Below are 12,313 nucleotides of genomic sequence, written 5' to 3' on the forward strand. Positions count from 1 at the left end.
TGTCACATACTTTGTAAAAACAACAGGCGTAGACTAACATGGGGTAATTGAGGTAGATATGTACATATAATTAGGAATAAAGTGACAAAGAAACAGAATAGATAAACAGTAGCATCAGTGTTGCTTGCCTCAAAGCGAGCATAGAAGGCATTTAGCTCGCCTGGTAGGCTTGCGTCACTGGGCAACTCGTGGCTGCGTTTCCCTTTGTAATCTGTGATAGTTTGCAAGCTCTGCCACATCCGACGAGCATCAGAGCTGGTGTAGTAGAATTTGATCTTAGTCTTGCATTGACACTTTGCCTGTTTGATGACTCGTCGGTGGTCGCAGCGGGATTTCTTTTAAGCATCCCGATTCTTGTCCCGCTCCTTGAAAGCGGCACCGCCTATCCTTTAGCTCAGTTTGGATATGTACGTGGGGTCTCTGTGGGGACAGAGACCCCACGTACAATGCACTTATTAATGAAGCTGGTGACTGCTTTGGTAAACTCCTCAATGCCATCAGGTGAATTCGGAAACATCTTCCAGTCTGTGCCAACGAAACAATCCTGTAGCTTTGCATCCGCTTCCGTATTGAGCGCGTCACTGGTACTTCTTATTTGAGTTTTTGCTTGTAAGCAGTAATCAGGAGGATAAAGTTATGGCCAGATTTTCCAAATAGAGGGCGAGGGAGAGTAAAGGTGATCCAGAGGTTTGTCTCCTAGTTGCACAGGTGACATGCTGGTAGAAATTAGGCCAAATGGATTTCAGTTTCTCTGCATTAAAATCACCGGCCACTCGGAGCGCCGCCTCTGGATGAGCATTTTCTGGTTTCCTTATGGCCCCATACAGCTCAATGAGTGCGGTCTTAGTGCCAGCATCTGCTTATTGTGGCAAATAGACAGCTACAAAAAATATGGATGAAAACTTTCTTGGTTAACAATATGGTCTACAGTTTATCATGAGGTATTCTAACTCGGGCGAGCAGAAACTCGAGACGTTCTTAATATTACAAATCGCACACCAGCTTTTGTTAACAAAGAGCTGCCGTTCGATCCTGCCGATACACAGAAAAAACAGCTAGATGTATTTTATCCATGTATTTGTTCAGCCACGACTCCAGGAAGCATAGGATATTAGTTCTTCAAGTCCCGTTAGTCCCGATAGTCTTGAACGGAGCTTGTTCAGTTTGTTCTCCAGTGATTGTACGTTCGCCAATAGAACAGAGGGTAGAGGCCAGTGGAGGACGCTAAGGACGTCTCATAATAATAGCTGGAACTGCAGGAACAGAGCAAATGGAATGGCATCAAACACATCGAAACCCTGTGTTTGATGTAACATGATACCGTTGCACAAATTCCGCTCCAGCTATTACCATGAGCCGTCCTTCCAAATGAAGGTTTCACCAACCTCCTGTGGTAGAGGCGGTTTACTTACTCACCGACGTAGTTTCGTCAGGATGCCCGCATGTCGACCTCAATACCTCTTATTTTCCAGAGTCTCTGGGATTAGGGCTTGGTCCGGGGTGAGCAGTATGTCCTGCACCGATGACTCGAAATAGAAATCTTCATCGAAAAGGGGATTAGAGATTGCTATTCTAATGTCCAGAAGTTTTTTCGGTCATAGGAAACAATGCCGGAAACATTATGTACAAAACCAAATGAAGATCAAAGCAAAAATAAATAAAAAAATAGGTGAATTGGTAAGGAGACCATAAAACGGCAGCTATTCATTGCAGCACCATTCTGCTCTTTATACTTGTTTACTTGTACATCAAGCTGCTACAGAGAAAAGAGATGCTCCTTCTCCTATGAGCCATTCCGGCTTGTACAAGCCAAGGCTCATGCAAGGCTACTTAACCGCACATACCCAAAATGGTAAGGGCTACAACAGTTTATACAGTAATGCTAATTCTCTGTGCCCAATAATAATACCTGTGAAATGTGTTGCCAACAACAAGGACACTGGTGAAGTCCGTCTAAATATGGTGGAGTCCTTGTCTAATATAATATAACTTTATTGATCCCCAGGAGGGCATTAAGATGGACTTACTTTTGAAGTACTTCTGTATTTGCTAAATGACTACTAGCCAACACTCTGAAACTCTATTTGAGCAAACTGACAAGCATGGCTCTCTAAAAACCAATGTGACTCTATACTCTTTGTGAAGTTTAAAGCACAGTCCAAATTTCATTGCAGACTTGTTATACTTCTCACAATCTTTTTCTAGTTTTCATTTTCAGACATAACCTACATTAGGTGTCTCGATTTTGTCCGTGAACAGAAAATGTAAAAAATGTATCAAACTCAAGTCTAAATTCATGTTGATTTGCAAGTCCATCAAAGGCATACATTCATTCACAAACTCACTGACTCAACAACTGAGCTTCCATAAAGATTTTTTAACATGTTTATTTTGAAGCCCCACTGTTGCCCTCCATCAGAAATGACAAGTTCACACAGCATTTCAATGGTTTACACAGAAGCCCAGTAACACAACATAACATTATACAGCCTTTGACATCCTCTTAACTCGTTATGTATTAGGTTTACTACGCAGAAGAAATATGGTCTTATCTGCCTGTCTGTAACAGTTCAATCTCAGAGGGTGGGTGGATTACTCTTCAACCGATAAGCTGAGGTATGTATTTTTTATGGTGCACATTTCTTGAATGAGACAATCACAACACCGCCATTGTGGCAACACTTCATGACAAATCACAGCCGTGTCCATTTCATAACAATGACAGACAACCTAAAAAAATAAATAGTCGCACACTCATATATATATATATATATATATATATATATATATATATATATATATATATATATATATATATATATATATATATATATATATAAACTCCCAGTAATTTATTGGGTCGGCAATAACCCAATAAATTACTCAAGAGTTTATAGACAGAGTGTGCGACTCTATTTATGTTTTTATAGCTTACAGTTTATTCGCTATTAGTCAGCACCTCTATACAAAATAATTGTCTCTGGGTGTGCACCAGCTCATGCTTTTTATTTGAATGATAGACAACCTATCATAACATTTCATGACATTTCATGACTTCAACAGACATGACACAGCTCATAATATATTCACACAGCAAACCGTTTCCTGGAGAGCTACCGTCCTGTACGTTTTTGCTCCAACCCTAATTTAGCACACCTGATTCAAAACATTTGCTGGTTGATAAGCTGAATCAGGTTAGCTACAACTGGGGTTGGAGCGAAAACCTACAGCAGGGTAACTCTCCAGGAACAGATCAATAATTCCCTGTCAACAGTGTCAGTGGCCGAATACCCATACTAGTGTACTACTGTTCATACTTAAACTGCATACTGTACTCATCGTCACATACGTACCGTTTAGTAAAACGTATGCAGTATGCCTCGGCCGCAACGCAGTAGCAGATCCTGACTGGCTGAGTAGGTGGGGCGGGGCTGAGTGCGAGTGGATTTTTCCAAATTTATTTCCAATTAGATTAATTTCTCGAAACTCGGATTAGAATAGGAATGGTGTTATCGTCCTACTCAGGCAGGTTATGTGCAGACTATCACATTCAACCTATACTGTAGCCCATATAGCCCATCTATCCTATTTAAAAAGGACTGAAGACAGAAACAGGTAATTTGGTTCCATTTCAACATATTTATTAGTGAAACCAAAGTGCTGTACTGAACAGAAATATAAACGCAACATGTAAAGTGTTGGTCCCATGTTTCATGAGCTGAAATAAAAGATCACAGAAATGTTCCATATGCACAAAAAGCTTATTTCTCTCAAGTTTTGTGCACAAATTTGTTTACATCCCTTTTAGGGAGCATTTCTCCTTTACAGGTAAAGAAGCTGATTAAACATTGTGATCATTATCCAGGTGCACCTTGTGCTGGTTTTAATTATTACGTTTTGAGAGAGCGTGGAAATGGTATGCTGACTGCAGGAATATCTACCATAGCTGTTGACAGAGAATTTAATGTTAATTTCTCTACAATAAACTGCCTCCAATGTTGTTTTAGAGAATTTGGCAGTATGAACAACTGGCCTTACAACCGCAGACCACGTTTAAACACGCCAGCCCAGGACCTCCAGATCCGGCTTCTTCTCCTGTGGGATCGTCTGAGACCAGCCACCCGGACAGCTGATGAAACTGAGGAGTATTTCTGTCTGTAATTTTAAAAAAAAATCTGTGTGAAAAATGTATTCTGATTGGCTGGGCCTTGCTCGAGCGTTGGGTGGGCCTATGCCCTCCCAGGCCCATCCATGGCTGTGCCCTTGCCCAGTTATGTGAAATTCATGGATTAGGGCCAAATTAATTTATTTCAATTGACTGATTTTCTTATGAACTGTAACTCAGTAAAATCATTGAAGTTGTTGCATGTTGCGTTTATATTTTTGTTCAGTATATATAAATTAAATAATTAAAAAGGTAGCTACAGAACTAAAACAATCCATATGTTCAAATCAAAACGCCTGATTAACATGGCATCAATAACCAGCCACACCCCGGCTCCCAGGTCCCGACACATTCAGAAATCAAAAGATGGTTAAGTATTTAGTTTAAACGCTCTGACAAAGGCCAAGAGAACAACAAACACTTTTCAATGAGAGAACAAATCCACTATGGGTATTTTAGTTTTTTTTTTACTGTTTTCAAAGATGTAGCCTACAATGCAATACTTGTGATACTTTTACGGAGAACAAAAACCACTGCAGAAGCTTCACTAATCATAATCATCCCAATTAAAGGAGTAAGTAGCATACAAGTAACCACATGTAACATATGGATTTGCATTAGTATACACATCAATAGTCCCAATGCAAAGTTAAACCTCATGTTTCTATTTTTTTGAGTTGTTACATAAAACCGATTAGAATTCCGAAGAATGCTGTAGTCATGTTGGAAAATGTTTTTCCGGGAAGTGATGTAATATAAAGGACCCAGCAAGCCAGTAGTCTATTTCCTATAAGTCCAACAGAAATGACTTGAAATGAATCCAAATCTTTGTGATGACTATTGTTTTGAATTACATTTTCAGCCAACTTGCAAGCAAATACTTTATGAATGTATTGTTACTTGCAAATCAACTTGCAAGGTTGCTAACAAACTAGGCTGCTAGCATTAGCCCTACCTGCATGAGTCAGCCAGTTGCTATCAACACCTAGCTTACAGCTAGCTACATTAGTGTAAACCAAAGTGTTGGAAATACATAGTGCCATCTAACCAATTATGAACAAATGTTTGCTATTTGCAGTTCTTATTTATTTTAATTTTATTTTTTATTTAACCTTTTATTTAACCAGGTAGGCCAATTGAGAACAAGTTCTCATTTACAACTGCGACCTGGCAAAGATAAAGCAAAGCAGCGCGACAAAAAAAACAGAGTTATCTTAGCCAATAAGCTAGCCAGCCAGCTAACGTTAGCTATTTAGACAACTAGCTATTAGCCTAGCCGGCCTAACCAACCACCATGGTTATGGTCAGCAAGCAAGAGCCCAACAACTGGAGACCAGCTAAATGCAGATTAAAAGCAAAGAAAGAGCAGACTTACAGATTGATGGCTGGGGCCCATCTGATGGTAAAACTTTTAAAATTGTGCAGGCTGAGTTAGCTACCAAAGCATGGGGAAGGCAGGCACTTCGCCGGGCCGAGGCAGAGTCAGAAAAATCCCAAATAGATCAATTCCAGCACGCTAACACTAAGCCACGGTGAAAAAAGCCTACTTCACAGAGAAAATGCTGAAAAGTTGACAAAACAAAAAGGAGAACATATGAGATACTACACATATTAGAGAAAGTAGGTATGGTTTTCTCTTTCGTTTTTAGGCCACGGCACAAATGCACCAGAGCCTCCCGGGCTAATGGGTTTCCACTAGATAACACAGACACAAAGGCTGTGAAGAGCATGGTGCATAGCAGCACGTGCCTGATCTGCTCCGTGTTTACATCACACTTCCTCTGTATTGGTGGATTGTAACTCATACAGTTGAAATCGGAAGTTTACATACACTAGGTTGGAGTCTCGTTTTTCAACCACTCCACACATTTTTTGTTAACAAACTATAGTTTTAGCAAGTCAGTTAGGACATCTTTTCTAACAATTGTTTACAGACAGATTATTTCACTTATAATTCACTGTATCACAATTCCAGTGGGTCAGAAGTTTAAATACACTAAGTAGTGGCTTTAAACAGCTTGGAAAATGTCAGAAAATTATGTCATGGCTTTAGAAGCTTCTGATAGGCTATTTGATATTATTTGAGTCAATTGGAGGTGTATCTATGGATGTATTTCAAGGCCTACCATCAAATTCAGTGTCTCTTTGCTTGACATCATGCGAAAATCAAAAGAAATCAGCCAAGACCTCAGAAAACAAATTGTAGACCTCCACAAGTCTGGTTCATCCTTGGGAGCAATTTCCAAACGCCTGAAGGTACCACACTCATCTGTACAAACAATAGTACGCAAGTATAAACACCATGGGACCACACAGCCGTCATACCGCTCAGGAAGGAGACGCGTTCTGTCTCCTAGAGATGAACGTACTTTGGTGCGAAAAGTACAAATCAATCCCAGAACAACAGCAAAGGACCTTGTGAAGATGCTGGAGGAAACAGGTACAAAAGTATCTATGTCCACAGTAAAACTAATCCTATATCGACATAACCTGAAAGGACGCTCAGCAAGCAAGAAGCCACTGCTCCAAAACCGCCATAAAAAAACAGACTACGGTTTCTAACTGCACACGGGGACAAAGATTGTAGTGTTTGGAGAAATGTCCTCTGGTGTGATGAAACAAAAATAGAACTGTTTGGCCATAATGACCATTGTTATGTTTGGAGGAAAAAGGGGGATGCTTACAAGCTGAAGAACACCATCCCAACCGTGAAGCATGGGGGTGGGAGCATCGTGTTGTGAGGGTGCTTTGCTGTAGGAGGGACTGGTGCACTTCACAAAATAGATGGCATTATGAGGTAGGAAAATTATGTGGATATATTGAAACAACATCTCAAGACATCAGTCAGGAAGTTAAAGCTTGGTCGCAAATGGGTCTTACTCGGATTAAATTTAAATGTTTAAATGTATTTGGCTAAGGTGCATGTAAACTTCCGACTTCAACTGTACTATAAAACATATTTTTGCATACTGAGATTGCGTTGTTTCCCACTATTCGTTGATTTCGGTAGCACATCCCCATATCTAATTGATCAGCTGTTGTCAAAGCCAAAGTGAGTATGACATGCAGGCATTTCATGTATACTACATTTTTTTAAATGTCACATAAATATCACTATTAAACTTGATTTTTATGCATACTCAAAGGCCTACTATTTAAGACTCAAGTATGGGTATTTAGACGCGTGTGTCAGTTGTCATAAATGTGATGTTCTGCTACTCTGTTAAGACATAGTGTTGCGTGGGAACTGGAAACCATGACAGGCTGTGAAATATGTGAGATATTAGACTACCACTTATTTTCCAACAGGATAAAGATTTTCAAAGAGTAAAACATGCATGAATACAGTTACAACATTCAACCACCACTGTATTGATGTGACAGATTCATTAGCCTCCAAATTAAGTAGGATGTCACTCATGAAGTAACATTGTCCTTGTAAACAAGACTAAACTAGAGTCAGAGGAATAATTATTCCTTTTTTGCAGAAGAGCACACAATATTTGGCACAGAAAAAGTGCCATAAAATGCAGGCAAAAGACACACGTTGTTGAAAATAATATTCACAATAACCTTTAAAATACAACAAAAACAAAAGACAACAGAAAATAAGATCCTTCACTGTATCCAATAAGGGATTTGGTTGGTTGGTTACGTTCCCTTTACACCCAGTCCTCCTGTCTGTTTAAAGGCCCAGTGCAGACAAAAACATGATTTTTCTGATTTGTATATATATTTCCACACTATGTGTTTGGAATAATACTATGAAATTGTGAAAATAATGATAATGCCTTTTTAGTTTATGAGCTGATTGACAAGGCCGCCTGAAATGTCAGCCTGTTTTGATGAGATGCAGCTTTGGCCTACCTGGTGACTTCACCAGGTTTTCAGTTTTCTCCTCCCCACTCAGACCATTCCCCGCCGGTCATAGCAAAATTCTCGCTTGAGAAATTGCGCTTTGTAAGAAGGTATTTTTGTTTCTTTTTTGACCATTTTCTTTGAAAACAATCACAGTAATGTTCCTTCAGAAAGTATTCACACCCATTGACTTTGTTGTGTCACAACCTGAACAAAAATTGATTACATTTATTTTTTTCTCTCCCATCACAATACCCAATACAAAGTGAGAACATGTTTTTAGAAATGTGTGCAAATGTTTTCAAAATGAAATACAAATAAATCGAATTTACATACGTAAGTACTCACACCCCTGAGTCAATACATGTTAAAATCACAGTTGGCATCGATTACAGCTGTAAGTCTTTCTGGGTAAGTCTGTAAGACAGGGATAGGCAACCCTGGTCCTGGAGTGCCGTAGGTACTGTACATCATGTTTTTGATTTAACCGACCTGGAAGACCAGGTGTTTTGAATTTAGGCAATCACCGAAATGATCAATTAATTCAGTTTCTCAGTGTGCTGCCTAGTTGGGACACCCCTGCTCTAATAGCTTTGCACACCTGGATTATACAAAATATGCACATTATTATTTTTTAAATCTTCAAGCTCTTTCATGTTGGTTGTTGATCATTGCTAGACAGCCATTTTCAAGATTGCCATAGACAGTAACTAGACTGCTCAGGAACATTCAACTCCAGTGTATATTTAGCCTTAGGTTTTAGGTTATTGTCCTGCTGAAAGGTGTATTTGTCGCCCATTGTGTGTTGGAAAGCAGAATGAACCAAGTTTTCCTCTATGATTTTGCCTATGCTTAGCTCTTTTCCATTTATTTTTATCCCCCCCCAAAAATCCCTAGTCCTTGCTGATGACAAGCATACCCATAACATGATGCAGCCACCACCATTCTTGAAAATATGAAGAGTGGTACTCAGTGATGTGTTGTGGTGTATTTGCCCCTGACATAATGCTTTGTATTCAGGACAAAAAGTTAATTTCTTTCAAAACGTTTTTGCAGTTTAACTTTATTTAGTACCTCATTGCAAAAAGGATGCATGTTTTGGAAAATGTTTATTCTGTACACGCTTCCGTCTTTTCACTATGTCATTTAGGTTAGCATTATATAGTAACTACAATGTTGTTGATCTATACTCAGTTTTCTCCTATCACAGCCATTAAACTCTGTAACTGTTTTAAAGTCACAATTGGCCTCATGGTGAAATCCCTGAGCAGCAACTGGTTAGGAAGGATGCCTGTATCTTTGTAGTGACTGCATGTATTGACACACCATCCAAAGTGTAATTAATAACCTCACCATGCTCAAAGGGGGATCCCATGTCTGCTTTTTTATTTTTACCCATCTACCAATAGGTGCCCTTCTTTGCGAGGCATTGGACAACCTCCCTGGTCTTTGTGGTTTAATCTGTGTTTGAAATTCACTGCTCGACTGAGGGACCTTACAGATAATTGTATGTCTGGGGTACAGAGCTGAGGTAGTCATTACAAAATCATGTTAATCACTGTTATTGCAACTTATCCATGCAACTTATTATGTGACTTGTTAAAGCACATTTTTACTTGCCATAACAAAGGGGTTGACTACTTATTGACTCAAGACATATCATCTTTTCATTTTGTATTAATTTGTAAACATTTCTAAAAACATAATTCCACTTTGACATTATGGGGTATTGTGTGTAGGCCACTGACACAAAATCTGATTTTAATACATTTGAATTCAGGCTGTAACACAACAAAATGTGGAAAAAGTCAAGGGGTGTGAATACTTTCTGCAGGCATTGTAATTGTTACCCGGACATGATTTGATATTGAGATAAAAACGGCTGTATTGGACCTTTAAGTGTGCAGTAGCAGGAGGCATCACCCAGCCCAGCGTGATCTCTTGCCATGTTCTGATCTAGTGTCAGTCCCAAGGCAATTGAATAGACTCATCCTCAGCTCTGAGTGACATCCCATTTGACTGGAAGAAAGACTGTCATATTGTAATTACACCCCCGGCCAGCATTAAGAAGCCTCCAGCATCCTCTCACTCCCATTTTTGGCTTAGTACTCTATTGTCCATCTGTAAGGCTGAACCCACGCATATCATCTGTGACATTCAATACTCCTTTAGTGTGAGATGTTCTCCTTAAATGTCACCCGTCAGTAGGGTTGCAAAGCTACCAGTAATTTACTAAAGTTACTGGAATCTTCTGTAATTTTGGTAATTAAAGGTAATCTATGGCAATCTATGGTAACTTTGATCATTTCTACTTGAATAACTTCCTATTATTAATTTCCTATATCTGTGTCCATAGTGTACATTCATTTCTAGTGGATAGACCATATGGTTCAAGAGAAAATAACCTAATTCATGAAAAAGGCATCTAATCAACAATTACATTTTTCTAGTAGCAAAACATTTACAACAAAGGCATATTGACACAGTAAAAAAAGATAAAGGATATTTAATGCTGAAACCCTCATATTAAACACCAATATTGTTCACTAAGTTGATGGTTTATACAGATTTGTCATTTGATTAAAATCAAAATTAAATTACATGTATTTTATGTGATAAGGCCACACAGAGAGACAGAGATAATTACAGATTCCTGTGATAATCTGATATATCCAAAAAGGCCACTAGATGTCACCTGATAAAATTCCAAAATAAACCTTTAAGTTAACAAAATTCTGATAATTTACGGCTCAACCTTGAACGTTTCCAGTAATATACCCTCACTTTGCAACCCTACCTGTAAGTCATGACCCTAAATAGCCATGTGGAAATGGGTGTCGACGTGCACGGTTAAATGAAGGACGAGTGCACCTTCCTTTGTGACACTAAGTGTCTCATAGGTCATATATAATCTGCGAAAGGAAGAGAAAGTTGAAGAACAAGATGTCCTAGACATGGTTTTGAAAGATTATATCTTTGGTATGCAAGCAAATGGAATGCAATAATTGAGACCTCTTAAGGAAAAACACATGGATTTCATGTATGATTTTATGTGAATGTCACAATCATCTTTAGGTGAAAGAGAGGACCAAGGCGCAGCGTGATATAAATACATCTTCTTTTATTTTGAAGATGAAACGAACACAAACACTAAATACAAACTAAACAAAACAACAAACGACCGTGAAGCTAAAAAACGAAAGTGCAGACACAAGCTACTAACGTCAAACATAGACAATTACCCACGAAATACCCAATGAATATGGCTGCCTAAATATGGCAACAGCTGCCTCTAATTGAGAACCAATCTAGGCAGCCATAGACATACAAACACCTATACTAGACACTGCCCCCATAAACATACAAAAAGACCCCTAGACTATACAAAAACACATACATCCCCCATGTCACACCCTGACCTAACTAAAATAATAAAGAAAACAAAGATAACTAAGGCCAGGGCGTGACAGTACCCCCCCCCCCCCCCCCCCCCCCCCCCCAAGGTGCGGACTCCGGCCGCAAAACCTGACACAGACGGGGAGGGTCCGGGTGGGCCTTCTTACGGCGGCGGCTCGGGTGCGGGACGTGGACCCCACTCCACCATAGTCAAAACCCGCTTTGGTGGCGCCTCTGGAGCGGCGACCCTTTCAGCGAGTCCCGGACTGAAGACCATCCTAGAGGGCGCCACTGGATGGAGGGGTAGCTCCGGACTGAGGGGCAGCTCCGGACTGAGGGGCAGCTCCGGACTGAGGGGCAGCTCCGGACTGAGGGGCAGCTCCGGACTGAAGGGCAGCTCCGGACTGAAGGGCAGCTCATGACTGAAGGGCAGCTCCGGACTGAAGGGCAGCTCATGACTGGCGGGCGGCTCTGGCAGCTCCTGACTGGCGGGCGGCTCCTGGCTGACTGACGGCTCTGGCAGATCCTGGCTGGCGGGCGGCTCTGGGAGATCCTGACTGGCGGGCGGCTCTGGCTGCTCCTGACTGGCGGGCGGCTCTGGCTGCTCCTGACTGGCGGGCGGCTCTGGCTGCTCCTGACTGGCGGGCGGCTCTGGCTGCTCCTGACTGGCGGGCGGCTCTGGCTGCTCCTGACTGGCGGGCGGCTCTGGCTGCTCCTGACTGGCGGGCGGCTCTGGCTGCTCCTGACTGGCGGGCGGCTCTGGCGGCTCCTGACTGACGGGCGGCTCTGACGGCTCGGGACAGACGGGCGGCTCTGATGGCTCGGGACAGACGGACGGCTCTGACGGCTCGGGACAGACGGACGGCTCAGATGGCGCTGGGTAGGCAGGCAGCT

The 12,313-nt window shown here is 41.1% G+C and overlaps 1 protein-coding gene across 1 annotated transcript in view; it reads right to left on the reverse strand.

The window, feature by feature from the left end:
• Nucleotides 1–2,855: 2,855 nt before the first annotated feature.
• The window catches only part of LOC129863696 (neuropeptide FF receptor 2-like), a 46,612-nt gene continuing 37,154 nt past the window's right edge, over nucleotides 2,856–12,313 (reverse strand). The window contains exon 6 of the mRNA XM_055935869.1: nucleotides 2,856–4,155. Within this exon, the coding sequence (XP_055791844.1) occupies nucleotides 4,054–4,155 (102 nt within the window). The 3' untranslated portion in view covers nucleotides 2,856–4,053. The remainder of the gene's footprint in view (nucleotides 4,156–12,313) is intronic.

Source organism: Salvelinus fontinalis, chromosome 10 (genome assembly GCF_029448725.1).
Source record: "Salvelinus fontinalis isolate EN_2023a chromosome 10, ASM2944872v1, whole genome shotgun sequence".
Classification (NCBI taxonomy): Eukaryota; Metazoa; Chordata; class Actinopteri; order Salmoniformes; family Salmonidae; genus Salvelinus; species Salvelinus fontinalis.